The following is a 21,134-nucleotide window of genomic DNA, read 5'->3' as shown; positions in this document are numbered from 1 at the left end:
TTGGCCGCTATAGTTTTTTAAAATTATGTGAGAAAATTAATGGAGATAATTCAGATAAGAGTGACTAAACTAAACTGTTAAAGAAATGGAAAGTGGACCTTTTGAGGATTAATATGCAGGAATTCGTTTTTATTCCATTAAAGACGACTGCAGTAAAAAAAAAAAAAAGTTCAAACAGAAGAATAATTAAAGGACTAGGTTAAGAATTCTGCCACCCTGTCAATAATTTAGGTATACTGTGATCAAAGAGGTCAAGTGGGCAGCAAAAGTAGAGAGGCAAGAAGGGATTGCTTGGGTAAAGGACACTTTCACAACTTTCTCACATTCAGGGAACTTTGCAAATTCAGAGTAAGTCATTCTTTTTCTTTTTGCTTTTCTTTTGAAGCTGTATCATGATTTTAATTTTTGTATGTTACACATTACTGATTTGTTTTACATTTTTTATTGATATATATTATAGTTGTACATACATTTGGGGTACATGTGTTATTTTGATAAACCATTATTTTTCAATAAAATCACTATAGGCCTTGCACCACTGTAGGTACTTTTGTATTCATTATCTCATTTGATCCTCATACTATAAAGAAAAAGTTAAGTCGTTGAGAGTATCAGTCAATTACCAAAGCTGCGTGGCTGGAAAGCACTGTGCTGTAATGCTTTCCACCATTTCTTTTTGGGGAAAATAACATCTTGGGGAGTGTTTTGGAGATTTGAGTTGTGTAGGGATTTGTTTTTCTTTTCATAAAATTCTAATTTAATAATTATTTTGATAATTTGTTGTCTACGTATACTAATCAAATAAGTTATACATGAAGTTAAAGATAGTACACGTTCCTATTTGGTAAAAATTAGGAGTGTTTTGGTAAAATAATATTCTGGTTAAGTGTGTCTATATATAGAATATATAGTATTTATGTAGAATATATAATATAAATATGTATACAGATATATAGTTTCAAATTTTGGTCACCATGGAACCATGCAAAGTGATATGCATGGATATGTATGAGTTTCATTTAACACAGTTTTATACAAAAGTAAACATTACTATATATATATGCACCATTATAAATCATACAGATAGTAATATATAAAATATAGTAAAATATGTTTAATACTAAAAGTATAATAAAAATAATACAATGTTTTGTTGACAAGGTACTTGGGGCTTTATATTTTGAGTCCACCATTATAGATGTCAATTTTCTTTGCAGGCTACTGTACATATGTAAGGTTTGGAAATGGAAATAATTTATTACATAATAGAAAATATCCAAAAAATAAAAATAAACTTTACTGTTAGAATGTGGCATGGCCCAATGGGAAAAAATGTATGCAGACCTCAGAAGGCTTGGTTCTGATGCCAGTTTCTACATACGTCATTGTGCATGAGTTACTTACCTTTATTAGTATCCTGGTCCAGTTTCTACTCTTAGTAGTTGTGAAGATCAAAAGAGACAATGTATGTGAAACTGGTTTGAAATGCACAATCATTTTCAAATGTAAGATTTAATTATTTTTAAAAGTTACTCTTTCTAAAAAGTCTGGAAGTTTAGTTTTTTGAAGCTTCTAGTTGTTGAATTCAAGAAAAATGGAAGTTTATCATAATTTGTACAGTTTTATTTCTGTTAAATGTTCTATGTAACTTAATTTTGAAAATAATGACCTTACTTTATTTAAAAATATTCAATTGACATATATATATTCAAGCTGTACAACATGACTTAATAAATGTATACATTGTGTAATTATCACAATTGAATTAATTAGACATTCATCACCATCCATGCTGTACATTAAATCCCCAGACATTTTTAGAAATTCATTTTTTAGCAAGAGAGATTTGTTCCAATTCTTGCACTTTTCTAGATAAAAAAATCTATCAACATAAATATAGAGCAATATTTTTTCTCTTGGTGATTTATATTGCTGTATATTAATGTCAATAACTATTTGAAACTATTAATATTGTGTATCAGGAGTGTGAAATGAAACATTTAGTAATCTCTCAGTCTCAGAACTTAATTGTTGCCACGGAGAACACTATTGAATGCAATTTTTGTTTCCTTTTCTTTAGGTTAGGGCCTTTACATCTAAGGGGCCAGGACCATTTGCTGACGTTGTAAAGTCTACAACATCAGGTATTTGTTTTCTAAAATCTGTGCAAATAATAATTTAGAGGCGTGTGTGTGTGTGTGTGTGTGTGTGTGTGTGTGTGTTTCCCATTGGTATCTTTAGGGATATGAACACTGTCTCTGAGCTAAAGTTTAGGTCAAAAACATGTTTTTGACCCCAACGCATCACCAAAATATGTTTAAATAAACCTAGGGGTAGAGAGCCTACAAGGTTATCACTGAGACAGATCTATTAGAGGAACCAAAGGGAGCCCATGGACTTCAAAACTGCCGGATATTAAATCAAGAGACTTTGCTAAGCTAAAGTCAGTTTTCTCATGCATATTATCTACATGTTTTTTTGCTTTCAGAAATCAACCCATTTCCTCACCTCATAACTCTTCTTGGTAACAAGATAGTTTTTTTAGATATGGATCAAAATCAAGTTGTGTGGACGTTTTCAGCAGAAAGAGTTATCAGTGCCGTTTGCTACACAGCTGATAATGAGATGGGATATTATGCTGAAGGGGACTCACTCTTTCTTCTGCACTTGCACAATCGTTCTAGCTCTGAGGTATTTCACTATGTAATTCTTCTGAAATAAAGGAAGTGAAGTATTTGCATATGACACTACTCTGTAGTTAAAATGACTGGAAAACGGTTTAGTCATTAAGATTAGAATGAAAAGGACAGATATTGTATAATTATTTAGCCACAAATGAATACAGACTACATTTTGGGCAAATGTTATTCAACACTCAGTTAGCAAATAGTTATTGGGTTTAGGATGCTGTGTTAGAGCCTGGGATATTATGGGTGAAAGTTTATAGGCTTTGCTCTTAATAAACCCAGTCTAGTATTAGTCCAACACTAGGAAGGCAGTATTGCCTAGTGATTAAGAAGGTGAGTTTTGGAATTTGACTACCTAGAATACAATTTGGGCTCTACTACTTACTAGATTTGTGACCACTGGCAAGTTATTTAACCTCTGTGGTTAAGTAATACCTCATCATAGGGTTCTCATGAAGATTAAATGAGATAATCCATGTAATGCACTTAGCACAATGCCTGGCATGTGGTAGGCATTCACTAAATGTTAACTGATAGTGAAGACAGACTAGGATAACTGTTGCGCTGAGAGCAGGATGTGGTGGAATCACAGAGAATGAACACGTAGTCTAGGTTGGCTTGGTGGTGGTAGAATGGAAAAACATCTTGGAAACAAAGATGAGACAGGTGAAGGCTGAGGGGGTACAAAGACAGGAAAACAAAGAGCCATAGAGTGTTTGGATGAGAGTGAAGTGAAAGGAAGGTGGGAAATCTGGAGAGGTGGGAGCCTGAGCATAATGGGCCTCTTTTCCTGTGCTAAGGAGACAGGTGTCATTCTAGAAGCCAACAGCAAGCCAGTAAAGATATTTAGTGGGTCATTAACATGGTCAAGTTGTGTTTTAGAAAGGCCTGTCTGTTAGCAGTGTGAATAGTGACTTAGAGAGGGTTAAGTCTGAGACAATTAGGAGGCTGTCACAGAAATCCAGGTAGAAAATGTTATGGGCCTGAGTGAGGGGATGAGCATGAGGTGAGAAAGGAGATGACAAACTGGACATTTAAAATGGGACTAGTTCAAGCTGGGCACAGTGATTCACACCTGTAATCCCAACACTGTAGGAGGCCAGGGCAGGTGGATCACTGGATGTCGGGAATTCGATACCAGCCTGGCCAACATTTTGAAACCCTGTCTCTACTAAAAATATAAAAATTAGCTGGACGTGGTGGTGTGCACCTGTAGTCTCAGCCACTTGGGAGGCTGAGGCAGGAGAATCGTTTGAACCCAGGAGGCGAAGGTTTCAGTGAACCGAGATCATGCCACTGCACTCCAGCCTGGGTTACCGCCAGACTCCATCTCCAAAAAAAAAAAAGGGACTAGTTTACTATGGGTAGTAATGAGAAGAAGTCAAGGAGGACCATATTTGTCAGGATTAGCTCCTTGGGTGGTGTTGGAAATCCATAAAAATATAAAATGCAGGAAAAAAAGAGGTTTTGGGGTGGGTGATGAAGTCTGTTTTCTGGGATAATTCATATGGAAATGTTCAGTAGGCAGTTTGATATTTGAATCAGTGACTCATTAAAGATCTTGTCTGCAGATATAAATTTGTAGCACTGGTTTGTAGATTGCAGTTAAAGCCATGATAGTTAAAATCATTTAGGAAAAATGTGAGAACAGTGCCCATGTTACAATGGTATACCGTCCAGATTGCTGAGGTTTGGGATTACAAATGAGAAGTGCAGTAAACAAATGATATGGGTGAATATAGAAAAGTCTTCAAATAAAAAAATAACCACTCTCTTCTTGTCTGTGTTCTCTACCTGTTGTTAAGCTTTTCCAAGATTCACTGGTTTTTGATATCACAGTTATTACAATTGACTGGATTTCAAGGCACCTCTACTTTGCACTGAAAGAATCACAAAATGGAATGCAAATATTTGATGTTGATCTTGAACACAAGGTGAAATATCCCAGAGAGGTGAAGATTCACAATAGGAATTCAACAATAATTTCTTTTTCTGTATATCCTCTTTTAAGGTATGTAAATGCAAGTATTTTTTTATATTGTGATGAAATAGATACAGACATATTTAATGTAATGTCTTTGGTTTAATAGTAGAAGACAATTATGGAAAAATAAGATGCTTAGGGCTCTTGGCCCACTATATTATAGTAAGTAGTTCTTCACGTAAATTAGGAGGCACAACTACAAATATGTAAACTTAATGCATACTGACAATTTGACTAACAAAGTTAGGCTAATTACCTAAAAGGAAACAATAGCAGATTTTTATACTAGTGAATGCAATAACATCATCAGTTGGCAAGGACAAGAAGTGGATTGAGACAGTGGCAAGAGGTGAGCAGGAACAGATGGGCAGCATGCCTTGCACAGTAAAAGTTATTCTGTGCTCATCCATCTTAGTTTAACTAATATCCTCATAAGGTGAGCTTTAAAGTTTCCTTTTAGCACCTAAGTAGCAATTTCGCAGGCTGGAAAGATGGATTTCTGTTTGGGCCATAAGCATGGGGATAGGCTATTTGGAAACTAGATCATTAACTAGTATTAAGAAGCAGAAACAAACATGAGAGGAGGGGAATAGAGATGGACATTGATGAAAATTAGCAAATATATTTTATATTTCAGTTATTAAGTGGGCCTTTTAATATAGCACCTAAGGTCATTATATTCCAAGACTTTAGTTGTAAACACATCTATTGAGAAATCATTGGAAATGCTACAAGTTAGACTTCTTGTGACTTCTTCCATCTCAGAAAAAGGTTATTGAAAACTTGACCATGTTCTCTCCAAAGGCTCCATTTGTCCCTCACAGTCATTAGGAATAGTTGCTCTGCATTAGAAACCAATATTTGAAATGATGTATTTTACTCATTAAGTTGGGGGGACTTTTTTTCCTCTATAGTCGCTTGTATTGGACAGAAGTTTCCAATTTTGGCTACCAGATGTTCTACTACAGTATTATCAATCACACCTTGCACCGAATTCTGCAACCCACAGCTACAAACCAACAAAACAAAAGGAATCAATGTTCTTGTAATGTGACTGAATTTGAGTTAAGTGGAGCAATGGCTATTGATACCTCTAACCTAGAGAAACCATTGATATACTTTGCCAAAGCACAAGAGATCTGGGCAATGGATCTGGAAGGCTGTCAGTGTTGGAGAGTTATCACAGTACCTGCTATGCTCGGTAAGATGCTGATGTATGTGCACAGATATTTGTTCATAAGAGCAGCCCCTTCAACTGCATTTACAGAGGGCTTGCATTCTGCATATACTCAAATATACACACGATATTTGCTCTGTACCATGCCAAGTGTTCTTGCAGAATTCAAATCAAGTTGTTTCCAGGAAAATTGTATGTAGGCATTCACATAATTTTCTAAATCTGTGTTTTAAAAAATTGTAATTAACAATAGAGCTACAATTTAATGAGCTTAACTGTATATTCTTAGCGTGTACTAAATGCATTATTTTATTTAATCTTCATAATACCTCAATGCAGTAGGTACTAATATCCTCATTTTACAGATGAGGAAACTGAGGCTGAGAAAAGTAAGGTAACTTTTCCCAAGGGCCACAGTTAGTTAGAAGGAGTTGAAACTGGGTCTAACTACAACATGCATGATCTTCCCGCTATCCTAAATTATTTCCACTTTGATGATCCCATAGATTCCACTTTCAACATGAATTGGTCAATACCTGAGTCTATTTGTTGAAATTCAAATGCTTGTAGAATAAATATTCAAAAGTCGAGTACAATTTGGAAGTCTCCTAATTAGGAGTAATTCAACAGAAAAAAATATATACTCTAAATATCCCATATACTCTTAAAATTACTCTTCATTGCCCAGTGTGGTAATCACTAGCCACATGTGGTTATTTAAGTTTAAATTAATTGAAATTAAGGCCAGGTGCAGTGGCTCATGGCTGTAATCCCAGCACTTTGGAAGGCCGAGGTGGGTAGATCACTTGAGGTCAGGAGTTCAAGACCAGCCTGGCCAACATGGTGAAGCCCTGTTTCTACTAAAAATACAAAAATTAGCTGGGCACAGTGGTGCATGCCTGTAATCCCAGCTACTCAGGAGGCTGAGGCAGGAAGACTCACTTGAACCCAGGAGGTGGAGGTTGCAGTGAGCCAAGGTGGTGCCACTGTACTCCAGCCTGGGTGACAGAGTAAGACTGTCTCAAAAAAAAAAACCAACTAAAATTAAATAAAATTAAACATTTTAATCTCGCAGTCACACTAGCTAAACTTCAAGTGCTCAAAAGCCACAAATAGCTAATGGCCACTGTATTGGACAATGTAGGTATAAAACGTTTCCATCATCACTGAAATCTATTGGTCACTGCTGGATTATACAGTAAAGTTTTGAAATTGCAAATATGTGTGTATGTGTTATAATTGTATATAGGTTTTGTTGACATGTCAACCAAGGCCTTTTAGAAGCAATTCCTATGTTTAGAGGCCTTTTAGAAACAAGGCCTTTTAGAAACAATTCCTATCATTAAATAGATTTAATGATAGAGGTAATGTTTTGAATGATTCCTCCTTAGTTATATTAATTGTTTCTGTTAAACCTGTGACAAAGACCTTTACTTTGATCAAAATGTGGTTATGCTCCTCTGAGTCCTCTTCTTGACTAGGCCTCAACCTTGGTCTTCATGTGTCCATCCTTGCTGAGTTCAGTTTTAGCAAGAATCCTACAAAGTCAGTTTAGGAGAACCCCCTACCACTGATACCTGATCAAGTTCTTCATCTCCCACCCTTGATGGACATTGGTCTGATTTAAGTAAGAATCCTGTTTAGGCTCTTGGCCTGCCTTTAGCAAGAATCCCATTAGGCTAATTTAATAAGGATTGCTCTATCCTGGATGCTGTCCCTGTATTTTTCCACCCAATGACTTCCTCACTCAGTTTCTTGGCTATAAAAACCCCAACTGTCTTTGCTATGTTGCAATATTTGTCTTTCCTAGTGCGCTATTGCACTTATCTTGACTAAAGTCTTTCTTACCATTTTAACAAGTGTCAGAATAATTTTTTTCTTTAATATTTGATACACAAGACACAAGAATTACCTAGTAGACCATTACATATGTATAAAACTGGTCAGTTTTTCATAAACCTGTAATTAAAATCCTAAAATTAGAAAATTAGAAAGATTTTAGGGATCATTTAGATGTTATGATGTTGCAAGAAATTTTTTCTTTAAAAATAGTCATGCTTAAACAACTATTTCTTTAAAAAACCCTGCTACTTTATAAGGAAGTCTGTTTAAGCTTTTGGACAATTATGAATATTAGTTTTTTTCCTATATTTAGCCAGTCTTCTCTTCATTTCTCCTGTTCATTAGTCTTAGTTCTTACCTCTAAATTTACAAAGAATAATTTAATCACTTTCCACACGATAGCCATTCAACTATGTAGAGATAACTGTTGTAGCTCATTGTAAGCACTTTTTTTTTTTTTTTTTTTGAGACAGGTTCTCACTCTGTTGCCCAGGCTGGAGTGCAGTGGTGCAATCATGGTTCACTGCAGCCTCCATCTTCCAGGCTCAGGTGATCATCTTGCCTCAGTCTCCCAAGTAGCTGGGACTACAGGTGCACACTACCATGCCTCACTAATTTTAGTATATTTTTTGTAGAGACAGGGTAGTGCTATGCTGCCCAGTCTAGTCTTGAACTCCTGGGCTCAAGCAATCTGCCTGCCTTGACCTCCCAAAGTGCTGGGATTACAGGCGTGAGCCACCATGCTGGAATCAAGCATTTTCTTTGGAGGAAAAATTCAAGTATCTTCAATTGCTCCCCAGGAAATGTGGCATCTAAATCTTTGTCCTAGTCGCCCTCCCGTGATTTCATTCCAGCTAGTTAATATTCTCTTAAATATTGCCCCCATAAAGACACTGCACTCTCAATGTGTTCTTGTCAGTGAAGGGAGACTCTAACTATGAAGGTCTTCTTTTTGTTGTAGCCAAAAGTGGAATCAGATCTTTAGGATGCCTGCCATTGAAAGACCATAGTCTTTTCCACATTCATTATTATTAAGCCAGATCCCTTTCATTTGTTCATTTACAGAATTGATATGAAACTTAAATTTAGGATTTTACATTTGTTCCTATCAAATTTGAATCAATTTCCTGATTCTGTTATGATATTTTTGAATTTCAAGGCTGTAACTGAACCTTCTAGTGACGGTGATAATCATTTATTATCTGCAAAGTTGATAAATATGTTTACTATGCATTCATTCCAAACCACTGATAAAAATATTGAGAAACGCACTGAGCCCTATGCCTATCATTTAATACTTCCCTCAGGTTGGCATTATTTGATTTTGAGTCACATAGGTGGGTTTTAAATCCTGGGTCTGCCCTTTGGTGGCCTTGAGCAGATTATTTAACTCCTTTAAACTTCAGTTTGCCTTTCCACAAAATGAGATTAGTAATAATAGTAGTTACCTGATAGGCTTGATATGGTGCTAAAATGAGAGAACATCTCTAAAACCCTTAGTCAAATGACATAAAACAAAGGTATTTTTTAATGTTGAAATAATAGATTCAAAATTTAGCAATTATAATATAGAAAAGATTTCATACATTGTTTAGAGTAAAAAATGTAAGATATTAATTTTGTTCTTTATATTCCTTATGTTTTTAACAGCAGGAAAAACCCTTGTTAGCTTAACTGTGGATGAAGATTTTATATACTGGATCATCACAGCAAAGGACAGCACACAGATTTATCAAGCAAAGAAAGGAAATGGGGCCATCGTTTCCCAGGTGAAGGCCCTAAGGAGTAGGCATATCTTGGCTTACAGTTCAGTTATGCAGCCTTTTCCAGGTAATAAAGTCACATTCGTAATCAGCTTGTTCTCCCAATTTAGGGTCAGAAAAATCTCATAATATCTCCTTCTCCAAGGCTGTCCCTTTAGCCCCTTTGTTGTGCTCTCATCCTTGCTCCAAACTCTGCCAGTCTTCTGTGTGCACTGTGATTGCTGTTTGCCCTGGATCACAAATTACTTCTATGTGTAAACACAGCTCAGGGTGTGGTGGGCAACTTTAGACATGGGAAACCTGCGTCCTGTTGTTCTCTCTGCCTGGCCTCTTTCTCTTCTCAGTCCCATAATTTCTCTTCTTTCTCTTATTTCTCCTTTGCTGATATTTTAGGCCTCCCAGTGGTGTCAAAAAGCATTGCATACAACCTTGTTTTCAAGGTAACAGGTCATACTTCTGTTACTATGCAGTATGCAGTATTAGATATCAAATCATTAAGTATTAATATATACTATTATAATATGTAGTACCATTTAACATGAGTAAGCCTGTGCTACCATTTTTATTAAGTTTTTATCTTTTTTAAAAAAATGTCACTGATGAAGTTTTTAGTGTTATGCCCCTCATCCTACTTTTCCCATAAACTGTGAATTTTATTGTGTGATTTGTACAGTGCAGTGATTCCTAGAAAGGCATGTATCATGTTATAGCAGAACTGACTATATATTTTCTACTGACAGTCATAATAAAACATTGTTGAAATCTAAAAACCATACAAACAAAAACAAAAACAGTATTGCCAAAAAAATTAGCCCGGCGTAGTGGCAGGTGCCTGTAGTCCCAGCTACTCGGGAGGCTGAGGCAGGAGAATGGATTGAACCTGGGAGGCAGAGCTTGCAGTGAGCCCAGATTGCGCCACTGCACTCCAGCCTGGGCGACTGAACGAGACTCGTCTGAAAACAAAAACAAAAACAGAATTGCATGGCCTCATTGGTATTTTGTCAAAGCTGTCTTTGCCACTAAGGTGCAAATATCATTCTAAATTAACTATAACTCTCCTCTGGAGAGGGACAGATATGAATGACATAAACTCTCTTTGTTTAAATGTTTTCAGTTATAAAATATGTAAATTGAAAAATGTTAAAATTTATAAATAAAGCCTACTTTGTATTTTTGTAAAATAATTTATTTTTCACTTTGAGAAATTTAAGAGATTTTAAAAGTTCATGTGGCTTCTGGTTTCTGGCCCAGAAGCTTAGAAATTGCCACTCCACCCAAAAACAAGTAAAAGTCTGAGCAAACTGAAAACTTAACAGCTCTTCTTGGATCCACAAGAGAAGTGAGGTCACAGAGCAAACTGCTGTCCCCAGTTGGAAAGACAGATTGGTAAATACAGAGAATTACAATTTACCAGAGCAAAAACCCATGAGCTGAAATCTTTTTAGAAAGCAGTGTTAGTGGTAGAAAAATCCAAACTGTAATTGATGAATTGCTTGAGGCTCAGTGTGGGTAACTCTGAGAGTTAGAAACTCGAGGGGCATCCTGTCATAGGGGGGCTTCATTTTATAAGTTTTACCTCCAGGAGCTTTAACTGGTTTTTTTCTTAGAAAATCTCCTTGTGCTTCCCACAGAGAGAAGGGAAAAGGAAAAATTTTGAAAGGCACCAGAGCATTCTGTTCTTCTTAACAAGGTCTGCATTCAAGATACACTAATCACAGCTGGACCTGCTCGGGTTTTATCAGAGCTTAATTGACCTGGGCAAAGAGAAGTGCCCAACCCCAGCCCACTCCAGCCGTCGTGTCCCACCTAAGTGGGGTGGGGGGACTGAAAAGAACCTGTGAAGTTCACAGTCGAAAAGCAAAGCAAAAACCCACTTGAAGTTAACTGAGATCTAATCTAAGACTATAAAATGCCTCCCCTTCCCCTACACCTTATCACCACATTACTAAAGGCCCATTTACAGCGGTTGCTTTCACCCAGTACAGCATATTCAGCTATCAAGAAAAAATTACAAGGCATACTAAAAGGCATAAAACACAGATTGAAGAGATAGAGGAACTATCACAATCAGATTTAAATATGGCAGGGATGTTAGAATTATCAGACTGAGAATTTAAAACAACTATGATTAATATGCTAGAGGCTCTAATGGATAAAGTAGTCAGTATACAAGAACAGATGGTCAATGTGAGCAAAGATATGGATATTTGAGGAAAAAAAAAGAGATGTTAGAGATAAAAACACTGTAACATATGAGGAATGTTTGATGGGCTTAATAGTAGACTGGATGTGGCTGAGGAAGGAATCTCTGAGCTTGAAAATATCTCAATAGAAACCTGCAAAACTATAAAGGTAAAAAAAAAAAGGAAAAAAAACGAAACAGAATATTCAAGAACTGTGGGGAAACTACACAAGGTGTAAGATAGTTATAATATGAATACTAGAAAAAGAAGAGAGAAAGGAACAGAAGAAATATTTGGAAGAAATATTTGAAAAATAATGACTGATAATTTCCCCAGATTAATGTCAGATACCAAACTACAGGTATGGGAAGCTCAAAGAATACCAAGAAGGATAAATGCCAAAATCTACACTAGGCCTATCATATTCAAACTGCAGAAAACCAAAGATAAAGAAAAAAAATTCTGTAAGAAGCCAGAGGAAAAAATACTTAACCTATAGAGGAACAAAGATAAGAATTATATCCAACTTCTCCTCAGAAACTATATAAGCAAGAAGAGAGAAAAGTAAAATATTTAAAATGTTGAGAGAAAAAAACACTAACCTAGAATTCCATACGCTGTGAAATTATCCTTCAAAAGAGAAGGAGCAATAAAGACATTCTCAGACAAAAACTGAGAGAATTTGTTACCAGTAGACCTGCTTTGGAAGAAATGTTAAAAGAAGTTCTTTAGAAAGAAGAAAAATGATATAGGTCAGAAATGCAGATCTACATAAAGAAAGGAAGAGCATTAGAGAATAAATAAATGAAAGTAAAGTAAAAGTTTTTCTTTTTCTTAATTGACCTAATGGATAATAGTTTGTTCAAAATAGTAATAGCAATAACATATTCAATTATATCCACTTATGTACGTATGTGTGCATATATATATGTGTATATTTATATTTATATTAAGCAAAATGAATCACAGCAGTGACACAAGGGATAGAAAAGAGGACTTGGGAGTATTTTGTTATTATAAGGTACTGCAAACCTGTGAAGTGGTATAGTGTTGTTTGAAGGTGGACTTGGATTAGTTGTAAATATACATTGCAAACTCAAGGGCAAATCACTGAAAAATGTTTTTAGAAAAGTATAACTGATTCCAAGAAAGGAGAGAAAATAGAATCATTTAGAATGCTCAAATAAAACCACAGAAGTCAGAAAAAAAGTGGAAGACAAAAGTAGGAACAAAGAACAAGGGCAACAAATGAAAAATAATAACAAATATGGTAGATCTTAATTTAACTATATTAGTAGTCACTTTGAACATCAGTGGTCTAAATACACCAACTAAAAGACAGAGGTTGTTTGAGTGGATCAACAAACAGACTCAACTATACATTGTCTATAAGAAACCCACTTTAAATATAAAGACACGTCATATAGATCAAAAGTAAAGGGATGGAGATAGTATATCATGCTATCGCTAATCAAATGAAAGAAGAAACAATTTCAGACAGAGCAGACCTCAGAGCAAGGAAAGTTATAAGGGATAAAGAGGGACATTACATAATGATAAAGGGATCAGTTCTCCAAGAAGATGTAATAATCCTTAATGCATATATCTCTAACAACAGAGCATCAAAATACATGAGGCAACAACTAATAGAACTGCAAGAAACAGATGAAGCCACTATCACCATTGAAGACTTCACAACATCTATCAGAAATGGGCAAATCCAGCAGAAAAAAAAATCACTAAGGATATACTGATGAACTCAATAACACCATCAATTAATTGACTGTAATGGACATCTATCTACTATTAATAATTTTTCCAACAACAGCAGAATAAACATTCTTCTCAAGCTCACATGGAACATTCACCAAGACAGACCATAAAATACACTTCAACAAACTTAAAAGAATAGAAATCATACAATATCTGTCCTCAGACTACAATGCCATTTAACTAGAACTCAATAACTGAAAGATAGCTGGAAAATCTCAGAACACTTGGAGATTAAACAACGTATTTCTAAATAACAAATGGGTAAAAGAAGAAATCTCAAATTAAAAATATTTTGAACTAAAAATGAAAACAAAACATCAAAACTTACAGGAATCAGTAAAATCAGTGCTTAGAGGGAAGTTTACAGCACTGACTGCATGTATTAAAAAATAGATCTAAAATTATTTAAGCTTTTACTTTAGGAAACTAGAAAAAGAAGAGTAAATTAAGTCCCAAATAATAATAAGAAACAAAACTAAAACAAAAGAAAAAATAAAAAGGAAGTATAGTAGAAATCAATGAAATTGAAACAGGAAATCAATAGAGAAAAATCAATGAAGCCAAAAACTGGTTCTTTGAAAAGATAAATAAAATTGATAAGCCTCTAGCCAGGCTAAGAAAAAAAGAGAGTGGATGCAAATTGCTAATAGTAGAAATGAAGGCGGGGACATCTCTGTAGAACCCATGGAGATTAAAAGGATAATCAAGGAATACTATTAACAACTCTATGCTCACAAATTTAATAACCTAGATGAAATGGACCAATTCTTTTAAAGACACAATATGCCAAAACTCACAGAAGAAGAAATAGACAATCTGAATATGTCCACATCTATTAAATAAGTGGAATCAATAATTAATAGCCTTCTGAAATAGAAAGCACCTGGGCCAGATGGATTCAATGATGCATTCTATCAAACATTTATGGGAAAATTATACCATCTCTACAATGTCTTTCAGAAAATTGAACCAGAGGGACTACTTCCAATTAGGCCAATGAATGAGTTTATTCTAGGCCAGAATTACCCTAAAACCAAAACTAGACAAACATATTACAAGAAAAGAAAATTTTAGACCAGTGTCTCTCTTGAATATTGCAAGAATTGCAAAAGTCCTGAACAAAATATTAGCAAATCAAATCGAGCAATATATTAAAATAGTTTTGTATCACAGTCAAGTGGGATTTATCCCAGCTATGCAAGTTTGAGTCAACATTTGAAAATCAATTAATGTAGTCCACTATATCAACAGACTAAAGAGGAAAAATCAGGTGGTCACATTGATAGATGCAGAAAATGCTTTTGACAAAATTCAACACCGATTCAGGATGAAAAATCCTTAGCAAACTAAGAATAGGGGTAACTTCCTTGAGAAAGAACATGTATAAAAAAACTTGTTGTTAACATCATTACTTAATAGTGAGAAATTAGAGGCTTTCTCACTAAATCAGAAACAAGGTAAGGATGTTCCCTCTCCCAATTTCTTTTCAACATTGCAGTGGAAGTCACAGCATGCAACAATACAAGAAAAGGTATACAATACAAGAAAAGGTATACTGATTGGGAATGAAGAAATAACGCTGTCTTTGTTCACAGATGACATGATCATCTATGTAGAAAATCTGAAAGAATTGACAAAAAGACTCCTGGAACTCATAAGTGATTATAGCAAGTTTGCAGGACACGAGGTTAATATACAAAAGTCAATCACTTTCATGTATACCAGCAATGGACAAGTGGAATTAGAAATTAAACACACAGTATCATTTACATTAACACCCACAGAAAATGAAATACTTAGGTATAAATCTAACAGCATATGCACAAAAATCTATATGAGAAAAACTATAAAACCCTGATGAAAGAAATCAAAGTGCTAAATAAGTATAAAGATATTCCATGTTCATAGATAGGAAGACTCAATATTGTCAAGATGTCATTTCTTCTCAACTTATCTATAGATTCAATAAAATCCTAATGAAAATCCCAGCTAAAGTTATTTTGTAGATATTAACAAACTGATTCTAAAGTTTATATGGAGAGGCAAAAGACCTAGAATAGGTAGGTATCACAGTATTGAAGGAGAAGAACAAAGTTGGGGAAGGCTGATATCAACTATATGACATTCTGGGAAAGTAAAAAACTATGTAGACAGTAATAAGATCACTAGTTGCGAGAAGGCTGGGGGAAGAAGTGGCGAATAGACAGAGCAGAGAGGACTTTGAAGGCAGTGGAACTATTCTATGTGATACTATAATGGTGGATACAGCTCATTACACATTTGTCCAAACCCGTAAAATGTACAATACAAAGCTGAACTCTAATGTAAACTATAGACTTTGGGTAATAATGATGTCATTGTAGGCTCATTGATTGTAACAAATGTACTACTTTGGTAGGGGTATTGATAATGGGGGAAAGTTATGCATGTGTGGAGAAAAGGAGTATCTGGGAAATCTTGGTACATTCCTCTCAATTTTGCTGTGAATCTAAAACTGCACTAAAAAATAAAGTCTTACCAAAAAAAAAAAAGAACTCCATGCAGTATCTGAAGTTGAACGACACACACACATATCCTCCTCCCAGCCACATACACAAACACGCTCCAAAATGAAGTCCTAAGAGTGGCATGAGTTTTTTTTTTAAACTGGAACTCATTAAGAGTATGATTAATACTCATTATTTTCTTTAAAAAATGGAGTCTATTTTATATTGCTAGTTTCTAGGTACATTATTAAGAATACTTTACCTCCATCTGCTGGAAATTTTAAGCAATTACAAGTTATCTTGGTCCTTTTTTTCTGAAGGCATTCAATTATCTTCAAAATGTATGGGATAAAAAAAAAATGTAAGGGAAAAACCTGTCTTTCTGTCCTGAATAATGTTTCTGACACTTCAACATGTCATATTATATCAATTAAATAAAAGAATGACAAAATTACCAGTGACTTTTGAATTAGATAATTGCTCTGATTGCTCACATGTGTATCCCATTCTCTGTTCAGATCAGAAATCAGTACAAACTGAATATATTGGATAAATATTGGTTGAACTGGAGAGTGGTTCATCTTGTAACTTTAGTAAGGTTATCCATCTCTAAACCCCCATACTTTCCAAATGTCTTCAAACTTAGGTTCACAGTGCCCTTGACACTGTTGTTGGAGATTTTCGATGTACTTCTAATTTTAAACATTTTTTCCTGCATTTTGGAATTCATATTTGGAATTCCCAGACCAGACCAGCATTATTTTCTCTAACTTTTCATTTTAGTCTCAGTAATGATGATAGTAATAGCTAACATTTATTTAATGTTCTTACCATGTGCTAGGGATAGAGTGATATATAAATATCTGTAAAGCAGGCCATTGTCTCTGTTTACAGAAGAGCTGGAGTAACCTTCCCAAGACAAAAAAGTTAGCAAGAGTGAAGGAGCTGGCTTCATCAAGTTATTTGTCACTTAGACATTTACCCCCTAATTTTCTTACTTGCTGAATGCAAAGGTTGTATTTTATATGTGGCTAATATGAATTCATAAGGATCGACAACACATACTAAATACCTAATATATGTCAGGCACCCTCCTGGGGCTCTGGTGGAACAAAGATAATTCAAGCACAGTCTCAGCCAAAGATACTTACATTCTAGTGCTAGATGAAGAAAAGAAAGCAGCAAAAGAAAACCAAAACCAAAATCACATGTGGCTAGTGCACTGGTAGAAGAACACGTGAAGTGGAGTGAGGACAGAGAGGAGATGTCCTTCACCTGGAATAGGAAGGCAGAAAGGGCTTCCCAGGAAAAATGATGCATGAATTGAGGCTTAAGTAAGGTTAGGCAGATGGGGAAGATCATTCCAACCTGAAGAGACTACCTATGTGAAGGGTTGGAGGGGTAGAAGTCCTGCAGTGTGTAGATAGTGTACTGTGGTTAGAGTGAAGGATGGCTTTGCATAGCAGAGATTGGATATGCGGGCAGGAGCCAGATTGCACAGTGTCACGCACAATGAGTTAAAGAGTTGGCTAACTGGTGTAAGATTGTTAGATTTCATATTAAAATCATATTTGGAGTTATTTGCATATTATGTAATTATGCTACATTTTTAGGTGATGTTTTACATAAAGACTGTGAGTGAATAGGTCAAGAAGTTGTGTTCAGCTGCAAGTGACAGATCTGCGATTTTTCGAGGCTTAAGCCTGCGGTATGGTTGCGCTACTGCACTGGTCTAGAACAGACCATTTCCATTGTAGTCTCTGTGACTGGGGCTCCCTGGAGTTGTGCAGCGTGCAAGTTGTTTGGTTGTAAGCGGTGGCCAGGGAGCTCCACAATGCCATCAATCACCTGGACTTGATCTTTCCCCAAACATCCTTAGTGAGTCCTTTATTCAATTCTCACAAGATGGCTGCCGCCCCTCTTGCATAGTGTCCGCCTCCTGGGTTGGGGGAGGGTGAAGGACAGAGGTGCGCCACAGTGATAAGCACATCTGACTAACCAGACCGTGTCACATGATTGTCTGGGCTGCAATCAAACTTCAGAAACAGGTTTTCCTCCCAGCATGCTGCCCTGAACAATATCAGATATATATGAACTTGAAGAAAAGGAGAGGACATTGGGTAGACTGTAGCAGTACATACTACACATACTACACACGGTATCAAGCTGCAGCCATTTTTGTTTCTTCAAAGAGAATATTATTTCAAATCATTTTCATATTTATGTTTTCAAGCAAAAGTTATGTATGCTCTACAAATTTCTTTCTAAGCTTTGATATTATTCTTGTTAAAAATCTGCTTTTCCTCTCATATATATATGTATAGATATTTAATCTTTTGGTTTCTTCTTATTTTAGATAAAGCGTTTCTGTCTCCAGCTTCAGACACTGTGGAACCAACTATACTTAATGCCACTAACACTAGCCTCACAATCAGATTACCTCTGGCCAAGACAAACCTCACATGGTATGGCATCACCAGCCCTACTCCAACATACCTGGTTTATTATGCAGAAGTTAATGACAGGAAAAACAGCTCTGACTTGAAATATAGAATTCTGGTAAGATTGGAACTAGTGGTCTTTGTCTTTTCACAAGATGTTCTTTTTTGATATAAAATTATGAGCCATAGTAAAGTATTTCCTATATGTTCTGAAATGGACTAGTACGCAACTTTTTTACAGCTAATGATTCATCAAAACATATTGTGTTCTAGTTTTCTTGACTGGGAGTAAGTTAAGCTTCAAGGAAGTATATCAACTCTTGCCCATTGATGGATTGCCATGGTAACAGTTTTCTGAGTGTCCAGAAAGAATTGGGTTTATTCCCCTCCCTGATTATCTAATTATCCTCAGAGAGAATGATAGAGAATTATTTTTGCCGCCTATGGAGCAGACTGAAGATTGAGGAGTAAGAAATGAACTGGACGGAAAGAACATTGCCTTATACCTCTTCTCCACAGCATTTATCTAATATAAAAATTGTACATTATATTTTGTCTTTTGTTTCCTATGTGCAGAGAAATATACTGCTATGCAGATACTGTTTTTAGTCATCATTGTATGCCTAGCACCTAGCACAGTTAGTGGCACTGTGTAGGCATTCACTAACTATTTCTTGAATGAATTGGCACTATTCATTCAATCATTGAAATGATGAAATGTATTCATTAGTATTTCAGTTGTCTTAGTGATGGAATCACATATATCCAATATTTTGCTTTGTGCTTGGCTTTATTTAGCCTGTTCAAAAGGTGAAATTGACTAACTGTTGGACGTTAAACACTATATGTTTTCCCATAAAGTGTATGTGATTTTTCATTCCTTCCTTAATTTTGTCTAATTAACCCTTTTTACACATTTCTAAAATAAGTAATTTCAGATAGATCATTTGGCTGGCCAAGATTGGACTTGGCAGCACTGGTCACGTCTGTTATTAAATTTAATCTATCTTATTGTCTTCTCATTGACTAACAGTGGTCTAAGACAGTGGTTCTCAACATTGGTGGCACATCGAAGCTTTAAAAAAAAAAAAAAAAACACTCTGCATCTAGGCTTCACCCCAGATAACTCAATCAGAGTCTCTGGCAATAGAATCCAGGCATAGTAGTTTCTTAAAACTTCCCAGATGATAGCAAAGTATAAACAAAGTTGAGAACCATTGGTCTAAGGAAACTCTTTTTACTCTCTTAAACTTTATTTCTAAGAGTGATTAGATACTATAAAAATATTTTATTGTATTCACATATGTGTCACATGTTTTCTACCATCTTGCTGAATTTCTAATACAATGTTAATGAAATAGTGTCCTCTTCTAGGAATTTAACTTCCCATGTGAAACAATTTATGCCACAAAACCAACTGAAGGCTACCAATCATTTGGTATTTATTCTTGGAAACATTGAACAACTCAGGTCTGGGTAGATTGGACAGTGGTATTACCATTAATAATCCAGAATTTAAAATAAATTAACTTTTTTGGGCCTTTAACTTTGTTCTCTGATTAAATAATTTCTACCAATTTGTATAAAATGTTAAGAATAAGATGTTGATTTTTAAAAAATCAATTACAGGAATTTCAGGACAGTATAGCTCTTATTGAAGATTTACAACCATTTTCAACATACATGATACAGATAGCTGTAAAAAATTATTATTCAGATCCTTTGGAACATTTACCACCAGGAAAAAAGATTTGGGGAAAAACTAAAAATGGAGGTAAGTTATGGGCTTGTTGTGGGTTTCTCAAGCAGAATATTGTGATATATGTGCTGTGTATGTCGATGTTTATTTTTTAAAATCTGAATGCGAAGTAATTTTAGTAAGCTTTTTTAAGTTTAATAAGAAAAATGTGTTTGTAGAAAACTTTGACCTGACCCTTACTCTAACCGCTGAAGCTGACTAATAATATTCTATCAAAATAGAAAGCAACTAGGAGGTAAAACATTGAAATCAATATTGTTTGACCAAGAAACACATTATTTGGTCTCACCACACAGTGTCACTTTTTCCAGATACTCATAGGTTTCTGTACATGTGGTGAGCTATAGAAAAACCAAGCTTTTTTCTATGTGAATTTTACTGAGGCCTGAGCTGTAAAGTTATGCAACAGTATAGCCTTAAAGAAAATAGGTCTGAAAAGGTTTTCTAAGAGCTGATGAGGTGATGATTATTATGAGGTGATGACCTTTATTTCAGATGTCTCTGATGATATTCACAAAACTCACCCAAATTGGGTTATTCCCCGTTGGCCATATCCTTGAGCTGGAGTCAGAGAATGATTTGGTCACTGGGCAAAAATAAGTGGGAGCCTTTTAGGCAGCCTGTTAACCTATGATTATAGAAGAGGCTGACTTTCTTTCTGGACATGTGTTATTTATTCTGCTCATACCATATGATTACTCTTCAACCCAAACTCCATTACTTCTTTCCATCTTTCAGTGCTATTGCAGCATCCTTTATCATTCCTTGCTATTTATTTCAGTACCAGAGGCAGTGCAGCTCATTAATACAACTGTGCGGTCAGACACCAGCCTCATTATATCTTGGAGAGAATCTCACAAGCCAAATGGACCTAAAGAATCAGTCCGCTATCAGTTGGCAATCTCACACCTGGCCCTAATTCCTGAAACTCCTCTAAGACAAAGTGAATTTCCAAATGGAAGGCTCACTCTCCTTGTTACTAGACTGTCTGGTGGAAATATTTATGTGTTAAAGGTACAGTGAGTTTACTAGGCACTCT

The 21,134-nt window shown here is 35.4% G+C and overlaps 1 protein-coding gene across 3 annotated transcripts in view; it reads left to right on the top strand.

The window, feature by feature from the left end:
* The window catches only part of ROS1 (ROS proto-oncogene 1, receptor tyrosine kinase), a 138,744-nt gene that overhangs the window by 63,570 nt on the left and 54,040 nt on the right, over positions 1 to 21,134 (top strand). For all 3 annotated transcript variants that reach the window (XM_063605435.1, XM_034962754.3, XM_034962753.3), the window contains 8 exons: positions 2,081 to 2,144; positions 2,489 to 2,691; positions 4,493 to 4,698; positions 5,586 to 5,872; positions 9,341 to 9,520; positions 18,252 to 18,454; positions 19,966 to 20,110; positions 20,877 to 21,109. In XM_063605435.1, the coding sequence (XP_063461505.1) occupies positions 2,081 to 2,144; positions 2,489 to 2,691; positions 4,493 to 4,698; positions 5,586 to 5,872; positions 9,341 to 9,520; positions 18,252 to 18,454; positions 19,966 to 20,110; positions 20,877 to 21,109 (1,521 nt within the window). The remainder of the gene's footprint in view (positions 1 to 2,080; positions 2,145 to 2,488; positions 2,692 to 4,492; positions 4,699 to 5,585; positions 5,873 to 9,340; positions 9,521 to 18,251; positions 18,455 to 19,965; positions 20,111 to 20,876; positions 21,110 to 21,134) is intronic.

Source organism: Pan paniscus, chromosome 5 (genome assembly GCF_029289425.2).
Source record: "Pan paniscus chromosome 5, NHGRI_mPanPan1-v2.0_pri, whole genome shotgun sequence".
Taxonomy (NCBI): domain Eukaryota; kingdom Metazoa; phylum Chordata; class Mammalia; order Primates; family Hominidae; genus Pan; species Pan paniscus.
Note: the sequence above shows the minus strand (reverse complement) of the source record. Positions and strands in the feature narration are given on the sequence as shown.